At 34.6% G+C, this 14,080-nt stretch overlaps 2 protein-coding genes across 7 annotated transcripts in view; one reads left to right on the top strand and one right to left on the bottom strand.

Annotated features, from left to right (window-relative positions):
• Nucleotides 1–9,152, bottom strand: part of LOC135136458 (leucine-rich repeat flightless-interacting protein 2) — a 30,192-nt gene extending 21,040 nt beyond the window's left edge. The window contains exons 1-2 of one of the 4 annotated variants that reach the window (XM_064065730.1): nt 8,867–9,152; nt 7,010–7,129 (exon numbers count right to left, since the gene is read on the bottom strand). In XM_064065730.1, coding sequence (XP_063921800.1) covers nt 7,010–7,090 — 81 coding nt within the window. In that variant the 5' untranslated portion in view covers nt 7,091–7,129; nt 8,867–9,152. The remainder of the gene's footprint in view (nt 1–7,009; nt 7,130–8,866) is intronic. The other 3 variants (XM_064065732.1, XM_064065731.1, XM_064065733.1) reach the window with 3 other exon arrangements.
• Nucleotides 1–14,080, top strand: part of LOC135136456 (acylamino-acid-releasing enzyme-like) — an 18,478-nt gene continuing 4,398 nt past the window's right edge. Inside the window, exons 1-6 of one of the 3 annotated variants that reach the window (XM_064065724.1) lie at nt 1–63; nt 9,436–9,471; nt 9,519–9,727; nt 9,779–9,930; nt 9,977–10,393; nt 10,443–10,588. In XM_064065724.1, the coding sequence (XP_063921794.1) occupies nt 9,460–9,471; nt 9,519–9,727; nt 9,779–9,930; nt 9,977–10,393; nt 10,443–10,588 (936 nt within the window). In that variant the 5' untranslated portion in view covers nt 1–63; nt 9,436–9,459. Of the gene's footprint in view, nt 64–682; nt 727–9,175; nt 9,365–9,435; nt 9,472–9,518; nt 9,728–9,778; nt 9,931–9,976; nt 10,394–10,442; nt 10,589–14,080 lie in introns of those variants that run through there. The other 2 variants (XM_064065722.1, XM_064065721.1) reach the window with 2 other exon arrangements.

Consider the following 14,080-nt stretch of genomic DNA (forward strand, 5'->3'; position numbering starts at 1 on the left):
TGGAGCGTAATAAAGGTTTCAACGACGCGACATGATGTTTGGAGACACGGCACAAGACTGCTAGTAAGAACTATTCATACATAAATACCTACAGGCGAAACCCCTCATAAGAGACGGCGAGTTCATTCGCCTAAAATACCATCGACTTAAGTAAAAGAATTATCGGCGTGGAGGCGGCACGCCGAAGCCGGCTCGGAACCCCTTTCCGAGTATTTTCGTGAGGCTTTGATCTCGGGATGCGGCTTTTAATCAGCGGGAGCGATGATGACCACACAGGATGGGCTTTCATGTTTTTAAAACAATAAAAAAAAAAATCAGTCAGTCAAAACAATCGTAGTTACACAGGCCACGGTAATCGCGTTTCCAGTCCTAAATTAATTAATCAAGATTAATTGTTCTAATTTTCTGGGTGTCTGTGAGTTGTCAGCAATTTACAAAGTTGGAAATCAACGTCGCCTGAAGCACGTTTTAGATATATTACCCAATAAAAAACGAAAACACGCGTAAATTTCCCTTTTTTAATTTACAAAACGAAATAATAATTTTTGACGGCCATGATTATTTACAACAGGTAGATAAAACTACTTGTTTTTCGATTGTTCGAAAGTGCCACTTATCAAACAACAAACAACAAAAATACACAACCGCAACGATAAGATTAATACCGAGTATTTAAATAACGAATAAAACAGAAAGGTAAGCATACTCGACAGTGACATTTCTAGGGTAAGTGAGTGTATCTCTACCAATTGCTAATTCGCATTAGAATAAATTTAGTCCGCACACGTACACGTACTATCTCAATGCGCCTCAAGGACGCTAAAATTTAATTATATTCGTGCAATAAAGATAACTCTAGATTCAATATTAAACTAAAACGTAATAAACACGCTATAAAATCTTCAACTTTTGAATTACTAGTCGAATCGAAAATGATTATTGGCAGTTGCGTTTTTAAAAATAGAAGTAATTTTCGCGCATTCGTTGGATTAAGTCGGCGTCGTACTTACGGAAGCGACTTTAACCCCTCGGACGCCTTAAAATAATCCCGCCGAAAATAGCTACCGAGGGATGAATCTCATAATAAATTTCCCGCTATAAAAAAGTCCGGAAACGTTTCCGTTTCCGAAGGAAGCCGACCGTTTTATGTGTAAACGATCCGGCTTCTGACATGTGGAATATTGTCACACTCATGCTCGAATAATAATTAGTACGGTAATAATAATTTTTCCGCCATTTAGTACTTTTTAGAACAAAAACAGGTAAAAACTGACACATCCGGTTTAATTTTTTGATGATTTTATAATCATCTGTCGTGATTTTTGCAAGATCTGTGATATACTGAGTGTTCAAGTCAACGGTTTAGCAAATTTTGACGAAGATGCGGTTTTTCGAATTTGAAATCCAGAGGGTCATTTTTTTTTCTAAACCTATCGATGTATTGATACGAAAAATTGCTTCGGCGGCACGAAATCTACTTCCACGATTTTTTCCAGAATTTTTTGAAAATTTCTTTCAGAAGAGCTAAGGCAAAAATAATGATTTTCAAAAATAGACGCAAAAAGTGCGAAAGTTGAAAATTTTGAGTTCGCGATACACGATCACACTTTCGGTTTAGTCCAGGAAAAACTATGATGGCCAAAGTGGCGTTGATTTTTTCCACTTCAGAAAAAGGTTGGAGCTAACAGAAAATTCAGCTCCCAGGAAAATCGAAGAAAGGGTTCGACGGATATGATTTTTTAAAATTGAAGTTTACTACCTCAAAATTTTTCCTAAGCCTGTTTCTACAATAACTGGAAAAACGGACGAAATATTAATGTATTAATACGAAAAATTGCTTCCCCTGTTGAAATCTACTTCCACGATTTTTTTCAGAATTGTTTGAAACATTTGAAAATTTCTTTCCATAGCAATTTGAAGAGCTAAGGGAAAAATTATGATTTTCAAAATGGGACCAAAAATGCACGAAAGTTGGTTATTTTACGTCTCAGAACCAGAAGATACGATTTCTGTACGTTTTTAAGATCTCAGACCTCAATGAACGGAATTAAGTCGACGATTTGGAAAATTTTGAGTTCACATTATACGATCATACTTCGGGTTTAGTCCAGGACAAACTCGGCCTCCCAGGTGGACGTGGATTTTTTTCACTAAAGAGGAAGGTTGGGGCTTCTCAAAAATTCAAATTCCATCAAAATCTGAGCACTGGTTCGACAAATATGATTTTTTGAAACTTGAGGTTTAGTAGTTCAAAATTTTTCATAAATCGTCTTTTGTACAATAGTTGCAAAAATAGAAAAAACATGAACGTATTGATGCCAAAACTTGCTCCTCCAGATCTAACTCTACTTCCATGATTTTTTTCATAATTTTTTTAAACGTTTGAAAAATTTTTATGTTAACAGTTGGAAAGCAAAAAGACGAAAATTATGATTTTCAAAACACGACGCAAAAATGTACGAAACTTGACTAGTTGAAGTTTCAGAATCAGATGGCAGGATTTATGTAAATTCCAAAGGCCCTAGACCCCAATAACCGGAATTATGTCGTCGATTTGGAAAATTTTTAGTTTGTGATACACGATCACATTTCCGGTTTCGTCCAGGAAAAGCTCCGCTTCCCAGGAAGATGTAGATTTTTTCTAATACAGAGAAAGGTTAGGGCTACTGGAAAAATCAAAGTTCATGAAAATCGGAGCACCGGTTTGACAAATATGATTTTTTAAATTTGAAGTTTAGTAGCTCAAAATTTTTGCTAAATCGTTTTTTATGCAACAGTTGCAAAAACAGGAGAAATATCAACGTATTGATACCAAAACTGGCTCCTCCAAGTCTAAATCTACTTCCACGATTTTTTTCAGAATTTTTTGAAACATTTGAACATTTTTTGTTAACAATCGAAAAAAAGCAAGAGGACAAAAATCACGATTTTCAAAATAGAACGCAAAAATGTACGAAACTTGGCTAGTTCAAGTTTAAGAATCAGAGGACACAATCTCTGTAAATTTTAAAGGCCTCTAGACCCCAATAACCGGAATTATATCGTCGATCTGGAAAATTTTGAGTTCCTGATACATGATCACGCTTCCGGTTTCGTCCAGGAAAAACTGCGCCACCCAGGAAGATGTAGTTTTTTTCTAATATAGAAAAAGATTAGGGCTAATAGAAAAATCAAACTCCATGAAAATAGGAACACCGGTTTGAAAAATATGATTTTTTAAATTTGAAGTTTAGTAGCTCAAAATTTTTACTAAATCGTTTTTTATGCAACAGTTACAAAAACAGGAGAAATATCAATGTATTGATACCAAAACTGGCTCCTCAAGTCTAAATCTACTTCCATGATTTTTTTCATAATTTTTTGAAACATTTGAAAATTTTTCATCTTGTAAGTTTCATATTGTCAAAGGTCTACACATATTAAAACAAAAGGGCAAAATGTAAGCCCGCCCACCCGCCCTTTCTCATTTGTGATGTTTTTTTTTATTCGCTGTGAAGCAAGGGGGCGGAGCTTAACTGCAAAGTACTTATTTCTTAACAAGAAATTAAAAACATGTTTTTGAGTATCGGGCTGTTCAAAAAATACTATGTGTGTTAAGAAAAACAGGGGCAAAATACAAGCCCCGCCCACCCACCCTGTCTCGATTGTAATGATTTTTTTATTCCTAGAAACTTAGAACACGTTTAAAATGATAAATTTTTGTTAAGGAAGTGTGGATTTTTCAATTAAGCTCCGCCCCTCTTGACTAACGACGAATAAAGAAAAGCGCCACAATTGAGGCAGGGTGGGTGGGTGGGGCTTATGTTTTGCATTTTTTTTTCTTCTTAATATATTGTTTTTTTTTTCCAGAACAAAGAACTGAAAACATGTTTGAAATGGTCATTGCAAAATCGATATTTTCCTGTACAAATTTTTCATTTTAAACAGTTTTAAGTTTCATATTGTCAAAAAACGTCTACACATAAATTAAAACAAAAAGACAAAACGTAAGCCCGCCCACCCGCCCTTTCTTAATTGTGATGATTTTTTTTATTCGCCGTGAACCAAGGGGGCGGAGCTTAACTGCAAAATATCTATTTTTTTACAAGAAATTAAAAAAATGTTTTTGAGTATTGGGCTGTTCAAAAAATACTATGTGTGTTAAGAAAAACAGGGGCAAAATATAAGCCCCGCCCACCCACCCTGTCTCGATTGTGATGAATTTTTTAATCTTAGAAACTTCGAACACGTTTAAAATGGTAAATTTTTGTTATGGAAATATGCATTTTGCAATTCAGCTCCGCCCCCCTTGACTAACGACGAATAAAGAAAAAGCACCACAATTGAGACAGGGTGGGTGGGTGGGGCTTATGTTTTGCACTTTTTTTTCTTCTCAATATATTGTTTTTTTTTCCATAACAAGAAACTGTAAACATGTTTAAAATGGTAATTGCAAAATCGAGATTTTCTTATAAAAATGTTTCATTTTAAACAGTTTTAAGTTTCATATTGTCAAAAAACGTCTACACATATATTAAAACAAAAAGACAAAACGTAAGCCCGCCCACCCGCCCTTACTCATTTGTGAAGATTTTTTTATTCGCTGTGAACCAAGGGGGCGGAGCTTAAATGCAAATTACTTCTTTACAATAAATTAAAAACATGTTTTTGAGTATCGGGTTGTTCAAAAAATACTATGTGTGTTAAGAAAAACAAGGGCAAAATATAAGCCCCGCCCACCCACCCTGTCTCGATTGCGATGATTTTTTTATTCTTAGAAACATCGAACACGTTTAAAATGGTAAATTTTTGTTATGGAAATATGCATTTTGCAATTAAGCTCCGCCCCTCTTGACTAACGACGAATAAAGAAAAAGCGCCACAACTGAGACAGGGTGGGTGGGTGGGGCTTATGTTTAGCACTTTTTTTTTCTTCTCAATATATTGTGTTTTTTTTTTCCATAACAAGAAACTGAAAACATGTTTAAAATGGTAATTGCAAAATCGAGATTTTCTTATAAAAATGTTTCATTTTAAACAGTTTTAAGTTTCATATTGTCAAAAAACGTCTACACATATATTAAAACAAAAAGACAAAACGTAAGCCCGCCCACCCGCCCTTACTCATTTGTGAAGATTTTTTTATTCGCCGTGAACCAAGGGGGCGGAGCTTAAATGCAAATTACTTCTTTACAATAAATTAAAAACATGTTTTTGAGTATCGGGTTGTTCAAAAAATACTATGTGTGTTAAGAAAAACAAGGGCAAAATATAAGCCCCGCCCACCCACCCTGTCTCGATTGTGATGATTTTTTTATTCTTAGAAACTTCCAACACGTTTAAAATGGTAAATTTTTGTTATGGAAATATGCATTTTGCAATTAAGCTCCGCCCCTCTTGACTAACGACGAATAAAGAAAAAGCGTCACAATTGAGACAGGGTGGGTGGGTGGGGCTTATGTTTTGCATTTTTTTTTTCTTCTTAATATATATATTTTTTTTTTTTCATAACAAGGAGCTGAAAACATGTTTAAAATGGTAATTGCAAAATCGATATTTTCTTATAGAAATTTTTCATTTTAAACATGTTTTAAGTTTCATATTGTCAAAAAACGTCTACACATATATTAAAACAAAAAGACAAAACGTAAGCCCGCCCACCCGCCTTTTCTCAATTGTGATGATTTGTTTTTATTCGCCGTGAACCAAGGGGGGGCGGAGCTTAACTGCAAATTACTTATTTCTTTACAAGAAATTAATAACTTGCTTTAAGTATCGGGTTTTTCAAAGAATACTATGTGCGTTAAGAAAAAAAGCCAAAATATAAACCCCGCCCACCCACCCTGTCTCAATTGTGATGATTTTTTTTATCCTTACAAACTTAAAACACGTTTAAAATGGTAATTCTTTTAGAAAAATACGGATTCTGCAATTAAGCTCCGCCCCTCTTGACTAACGACGAATAAAGAAAAGCGTCCCAATAGAGACAGGGTGGGTGGGTGGGGCTTATGTTTTGAATTTTTTCTTCTTCTTAATATATATTGTTTTTTCTCCATAACAAGGAACTGAAAACATGTTTAAAATGGTCAATTTTCTCCATACACTCCTCTACAAATTTATCCGTTTAAACATGTGTTCAGTTTCTTGTCGTGGAAAGAAAAGTACGTGTACATATTAAGAAAAAAAAGTGAAATACAAACCCCGCCCACGTAACCTCATCTCAATTGTGACGTTTTTATTCGTTGTGCGTCGAAGGGCGGAGTTTACTGCTAAATGTTTATTTCTCTACAAGAAACTATTATATGAAACGTGTTTTTAAGTAACATGTTGTTGAAAGGAAACTCTGTCAAGGAAAAAAAAAATCAAAAAATAATCGAAAAGCAAGAGAACAAAAATTACGAATTTCAAAATAGTACGCAAAAATGTACCAAATTTGGCTAGTTTAGGTTTCAGAGTCAGAGGACACGATTTCGGTAAATTTCGGAATTCACGATCAAGCCGCAGATTTTTTCTAATAAAGAAAAGGGTTAAGGCTGCTAGAAAAATCAAAGTCCATGAAAATCGGGAAAAATACAATTTTTTAAATTTGAAGTTTAATAATTTCGGATAAATTTCACGCGAGATTCAGCACTTAGCAAACTTCTGCGACGACGTCATCAAAGTGTCGGTGGGAGCCGAACACACTTTGCTGACCGTTTTCCACCTACACACCACAATCTTAAAAAATCTAAAATTAGCCCACCGTTCGATCAACAAACCACAAAATCGCCTTTCGTCGCGTCCACGTTGAAGCCCGTCTCCGGTCCCGACTTTCCGAAAACGCGTCCGTTTTCCACGTCCCGCGGAAAAGTGCAGTCACACGCAGCTGACGCGCTCATATACTTGCGTTCCCGTTACAAAAATAGCCCTCGGATCGCCTTATTTTCATTCCTCGTCTCCGATGCATCCTCACCTATATCCGTTCGTTCCATCGGCGGCGTTTCTAAATTTGTGTACGTCTTACAATACGGACGGCCAGATGGACGCTTACCTCTTTGGCGATCTGATCGAGCGCCTGGTCCTCCGCAGACGACTTGGCCGCGATGCGTCTTCGCCCGCCGACGCCGTCCATTGCGAGGATCTACCGGAGAGGACAACACCAACACCAGACCTGGACAACACACGACAAACGTCACAGAGGTGGTAGGCAAGCGGGGAATGAGCATTTTTATAACATGGGTTTGGCCACGGGCTGTTTTTGGTTATTTGTTTATTTGAGGAGTCGGTGTGGATGCGGGTCTAGATGGCGAACCACTTGGAAATGGTGGGCTGGAGTTGGGAACACCGCGACATCGGGAAATTTCAAAGTGACAATGTTTATGGGGAAATAAAATTCGTAATGTGTTAGTTAAATATACGAGTTACGGAGTTGTTAAGAAATGTAAAGGAAATGAGTAATTTCTTGATAAATATTGCATTTTTAACAGATTAATTTAAACAATTCGTTAATTAAATTGAAAATTCGTCATATGAAATTCGTTACGCTATGTCGCTGAAGTGACAGCAGCTACAACATAACAACTTGTGCTGTTTTCAGTTCGTCGATTTAAAATTTATTTACAATTAAATGCAAATTTATCGATTAAATATTTCAATTATACAAACATTAGTGAAAAGTCACCAACAATGAAATTATATTTTCATCTAAAGTAAACATGAGAGAATTCCACTTTCACTAACAGGAGTAGTAAAAGTATTTTTTACTCCTTTGACAATCACAACAGCCAAATTTGTTGTCTTCTTTCTAAAAAAGATTTTAAATAACAATATTTCCACTATCAGTACCATTAGTCTTTAGAATGTTAAAAGCCTGAGCGTTATCACTAAAACTGGTTTGGTCGAAAACCATCAGCTGCTGTCACCTCTCATTCAAAACTACCTTCTTGTTAGTGCATGATTTTGATTGTGCCATTAAAATTCACACTTAAATAACAAACCACACACACAAAATCGAACTTACGTTGTCGGTGGACTGTGTATTACAATGAAAAGAAAAATACTATCATACACTGAAAATCAATTTTATTGTAATGACCCTATTTCGCTCCCCCTCTGCAGAGAAATTCTCCTTTTAAAATATTAACCAAACATAAATGGGTATTTCCGATAAAGTCGCATTCTCATATCATAACTGAGAAAACGATCGAACCTCGGCAAATTTAAAGCCACTAAATTGGCTTAACAACTATTTACAAAACCACCTTAACGAGGCGTTTATTGCAAGCATTCGTACTTCATTACATGGCGCCAATTTTCGTCAATTCGTTTAAGTATCGTCCGGAAAATTTCAAATTCGCCCCCCGAACATTATAAATCTAATTTTTCCTTGAAAGTTGTTTAAGTTCGATGTTTGCTTTTACATAATGGATTAATAGTAACAATCCAAGTGCCAGTCATCGCTTCTTAGCCTCTAAACAAACAACGAATTCACAATGGTGTGGGACACAAACCACCAAACGGGACACCGCTTCCCTGGTGCTTTCCTGTAAGAGGCGGAAGTGGGTTTGGGTTTTCGACGGGCCGTCACATTTCCATGAAAAGATTAATCAACTGCCATACTCACCCCGACAGAAAATCGTTATGAAAGTGGTGATAGTGTGATAAGCTGGGTGTTAATTGAAACAACAAACCGCCTGTCTCCAAAATCGAAAATAGAACATCTATTTTTAATTGGGATCGCTAACGGCTCGGAAAAATCGATTGTCTCGGGTTGCAAGGTGTGCAAGTGCACCGGAGGCGAAAAATGGGCAAATAAATGGGATAAACGAATTGAGCGAGCAGGTGTTAGTGGGTGTGCTCGTTTGTACCTGGCGACCTGCCAAAATGCGGAAAACCACCTCATACTCACTCGCAATTCTTACGGTTCATCTAATTTCTTCCTGTTTCATAATCATCGCGAAAATGCAGCCAGAATCCGACAAAATCAATTAATCCGATCGACCTCTTAGACCTCCGAGGGGTGTAACGATACGAGATCACGAACTCTTATCACACACACATCAAAACAAATCACGACACATGATGGTTTCTCGATAAGGACGCAACACTATTTTATCTTATCACAGGACAACTTACGGAATAATCTCAGTTATATGCAAAATTCTACACATGTGTAATTTTGTGACGACATTTCTTTTTCGGTTCGCGATCCACAACTGCCAACAGACAAAAAATTCGCGAAATCCCCCAAACGCAACTGTCAATGCGCATTGTGGCAAACCCGACGAAAACGAAAACAACAACAAACGGACCTCCAAATTCGTCTTAAAATCGCTTTTTTTGAATGAAACGGCCATAAATCACGCTAGAGAGCGAAAGGAAACGTGCCGATGAGCTTCATTAAGTGGTAATTACGCTAACTAACACTCGACGAAAACCTAACCTCAATTTCTCAGTAACGAATTTGTTTATTTTTAGATACATTACAAGCAACTTAGCAGCATGTCGACGAACGTGAGTAGCTAAAATTGTAGAAAACTCGCTAAACCGAGTCGTTTCAGGCAGATAAAGTGGTCAAAATTTATAGATCATTGTGCTCCATTCCCAGTTTGGTGGGGGCAAAGCTGGCGAACGACGCCACGATTATTAACACGGTCTGGTCGCAGAGGAACTTGGAAAAGAGCGAGAACACGAAATTCATGCGAAGCATCGGAATTTCGACAGATCTGAGCAAAAAGTATGAGTCGCTACCTCTAGATGTAACCACTGAGTAAGCCCCCACGATTTACCCCCATAGCGCTTTTTAATCAACTGTCGTTAGGTTATTGTCAGCGGTGTCCCCGTCGGAGCGCTACAAAGCCATCGTGCGCGGTTCCAGCGAGAAACAATTTTTGGAAATTTGGCAGAACCACAATCTCGCTCACGTCGTCGATTTATTGGAGCTGGATGTGCACGGGAATGTCTACACCGACGGTACTTAATTTACTTACCCGCACCCTGCGACTAACCAATTTTTCAGGGGAGTTCCGCACGTTTGAGTGGTCTCCAGATGAAACCAAACTTCTCTACTTAGCTGAACTCAAAGTGCCAAAATCTGAACCCTTTTACAAGAGGAGCGTGAAGCGACCCAAAGGCGAGAACACGGAACCCGAGAAACCCAAAACCAAAGGGGACGAATATTTGTACAGACAAGACTGGGGTGAACAGCTCGTGGGCAAAAAAACTTCCGTCATTGTTGAGTACAACCTTGAGAAGGATAAAGTTGAAATTTTGTCTGGGGTCCCTGAGGATGTTTGTCCCGCTCAAGTGGTTTATTCTCCAGACGGGACTTACGTTGTGGGGGTTGCCTATACCACAGAGCCTAGAAAATACGGCTTAATTTATTGTACAAACAGACTCAGTACGATTTTCACTTTGGATTTCGACGGGAATTATGGTAGTTTTTGGGAAAAATTGGGTTTTCTTTGGTGAATGGCTTTTTCTAGGTCGTTTTGCGCTGGAAGGTAAAGCTGTCAAGTCACCCATTTTTACCCCAGATGGTAAGTTTTTGATTTGGTTGCAACGTGACGCAGAGGGGCCACATCACTGCGCAATGGCGCTAATGAAGGCGGCGTTGCCGCTAAGTGAAAAGGTGAGGCAAAAAGAGGGTGAAAACATTTCATTTTAGTTTTTAAAGTGGGATTTATAAACTTGCTGTCGAGTTGCCGTTGATAGTAAGTCTACAAATGTTAAGAAAAAAAAGACAAAATATAAGCCCCGCCCACCCACCCTGTCTCGTTTGTGACGATTTTTTTTATTCGTCGTAAGCCAAGGGGCGGAGCTTAATTGTAAAATCCGTATTTTTCTACGAAAAATTACCACGTGAAATATTTTTACATTTCGATATTCGAATTTTCATTTTTTTTATTCGGTTTTCAATTTTTCCATTTTTCGGTTTTTTGATTTTTCAAGTTTTTAAAGCTTTTCGATTTTTTGATTCCTGAGTTTTCGAACTTGAATCTGCGGATTTTCAGTTTTTCTACTTTTCGATTTTCCGGAATTTTTGTTTTTCGATTTCTACAATTTTGGATTTTTCCATTCTTTAGTTTTTCGAATATTTCCTTTTTTTAATTTTCAAATTTTAATTTCGATTTCTTGATTTTTTAATTTTCCCATGTTTCGAATTTACGATTTTCGAGTTTTAGAAATTTAAATTTTTCGACTTTCGATATTTCTTTTTCTCTATTTTTCGAATTTTGATTTTTCAAATATTTAATTCATCGAATTTTCGATATTCAAATTTCCAATTTGTTTTCTTTTCGATTTCCCGATTTTTCAGATTTGCAATTCTTCAATTTTAATTTTTTCGATTTTCGAAATTTCGATTTTTAAATGTTTCCACTCTACAGTTTTTAGACTTCAATTTTTGCTTTTCGATTTTTAATTTCTCCATTCCTCTTTTCCGAATTTTCTGTAATTTTCCCATTTTTGGATTTCTAGAGTTTTCGATTTCCGGTACTCAAATTTTCAATCCTTAAACTTTTCGATTTTTCCATTTTTCGACTTTCCGAATTTTTGAAATCTCGATTTTCCAGTTTTTGAGCTTTCGGTTTTTCGATTTTCGACTTTTATATTTTGGAATTTTCTGTTTTCTGATTTTTCGAAATTTTGTTTTTTCATTTGAATTATCGGATTTTTGGAGATTTCGATACATATTCGAATTTTCAGTTTGTTTCCTTACACACGAGTATTCCACGATTTTTCGACTTTTCAATTCTTCGATTTTTGATTTTTGAATTTTCTAGTTTTTAAGTTTTCTAATAATGTTACATTTCGATTTTTCGATATTCGAATTTACATTTTTTTTTTAATTTTCCATTTTTCAAATTTTTGCTTTTCGATTTTTTGATTTCCTGAGTTTTAGAATTTTTAACTTTTCCATTATTTAATTTTTCGAATATTTCGGTTTTTTTTAATTTTCAATTTTCCGAACATTTTATTTCATCGGATTTTCGATTTTCCGACTTTCGTTCCTCAATATTTTCGAATTTTCAATAATTTTCGATTTTAGAATTTTCAATTTTTCGACCTTCGACATATGGATTTTTTCTATATTATTCTTGAATTTCTCGATTTTTCGAAATCTGGATTTTCCAGTTTTTGAGTTTTCGTATTTTCGATTTTCAACTTTTATATTTTCGAATTTTTGATATTTCGTTATTCGAATTTTCCTTGTTTCCTTCCAGATTTCTCGATTTTTGATTTTTTTGGTTTTTGATTTTTCCATTCTTACGTTTTTAGGCTTTTCAATATTTTTACATTTCGCTTTTTCGGTATTAGAATTTTATTTTTTTTTTATTTTTCGATTTTCAAATTTTCCATTGTCCAGTTTCTTGATTTTTAAAATTTTTGCTTTTCGATTTTTTGATTTCCCAAGTTTTCGATCTTCAATTCTTTATTTTTGGGTCTCTCAAATTTTTAATTTTTCCATTCAGCAGTTTTTCAAATATTTCCGCTTTTTTAATTTTCAATTTTGTGACTATTTCATTCTTCGGATTTTCGATTTTTCGACTCGTCCCCCGATATTTCGAATTTTCGATATTTGAGTTTTCAATTTTTCCGCTGTTCTATTTTTTAAATTTTCAATTTTCCATATTCGAATTTTAAATTTTTTAATTTCGATTTTTCGGTTTTCCCATTTTCGACGGTACGATTATTCATTCCATTTTTGAATTTTAGATTTTTCAATTTAGACATTTCGTTATTTCTACATTTCGAATCTTGGATTTCTTGATTTCCCGATTTTTCAACGTCTTGATTTTCGAATTTTTGAGTTTTCGGATTTTCGATTATCGACTTTTATATTTTAAAATTTTCTATTTTTCAAATTTTTGCTTTTCGTTTTTTTGATTTCCTGAGTTTTCGATTTTCGATCCCCGAAGTCTTTCTACTTTTCGATTTTCCGATTCTTCATTTTTCGATTTCCTCAATTTTTAATTTTTCCATTACATATTTAGTTTTTCGAATATTTCCTTCCGTTTTTTTAATTTTCAATTTTCCGAATATTTTATTTCATCGGATTTTCGATTTTCCGGCTTTCGTTCCTCAATATTTTCGAATTTTTAATAATTTCCGATTTTGGAATTATCAATTTTTCAACTTTCGATATATGGTTTTTTCTATATTTCGATTCTTGGATTTCTCGATTTTTGAAATCTTGATTTTCCAGGTTTTCAGTTTTCGGATTTTCGATTTTCAACTTTTATATTTTCGAATTTGCCTCGTTTCCTTCCAGATTTCTCGATTTTTGATTTTTCGAATTTTCTATTTTTCCATTCTTACGTTTTTAGGCTTTTCAATATCTTTACATTTCGATTTTTCGATATTAAAATTTCAATTTTTTTTTTATTTTTTGATTTTCAAATTTTCCATTTTTCAGTTTCTTGATTTTTTAAATTTTTGCTTTTCAATTTTTTGATTTCCTGAGTTTTCGATCTTCAATTCTTTAATTTTAGATCTCTCAAATTTTTAATTTTTCCATTCTGTGGTTTTTCAAATATTTCCGCTTTTTTAATTTCCAATTTTGTGAAAATTTCATTCTTCAAATTTTCGATTTTCGATATTTGAGTTTTCAATTTTTAAATTTCAATTTTGCGATTTTCAAATTTTTTATTTTTCAATTATTCGAATTTTCGATTTCGGTCATCGAATTTTCAATTTTTCCGCTGTTCGATTTTTTAAATTTTCAATCTTCAAAATTTCGAATTTTCAATTTTTTAATTTAGATTTTCCGACTTTCGTTCCTCAATATTTTCGAATTTTCCATAATTTTCGATTTTAGAATTTTCAATTTTTCGACTTTGGATATTTTGGTTTTTCTATATTTTTTTCTAATTTCGATTCTTGGATTTCTCGATTTTTCTAAATCTTGATTTTCCAGTTTTTGAGTTTTCGGGTTTTCGATTTTCAACTTTTATATTTTCGAATTTTTCGAATTTTTGCTTTTTCATTTGAATAATCGAATTTTTGATATTTCGTTATTCGAATTTTCTATTTTTTCATTCTTACGTTTTCAATATTTTTACATTTCGATTTTTCGATATTAGAATTTTAATTTTTTTTATTTTTCGATTTTCAAATTTTC

Source organism: Zophobas morio, unplaced genomic scaffold (assembly GCF_036711695.1).
Source record: "Zophobas morio isolate AGI-343-1 ecotype UQ-CSIRO unplaced genomic scaffold, CSIRO_AGI_Zmor_V1 ptg000026l, whole genome shotgun sequence".
NCBI lineage: Eukaryota > Metazoa > Arthropoda > Insecta > Coleoptera > Tenebrionidae > Zophobas > Zophobas morio.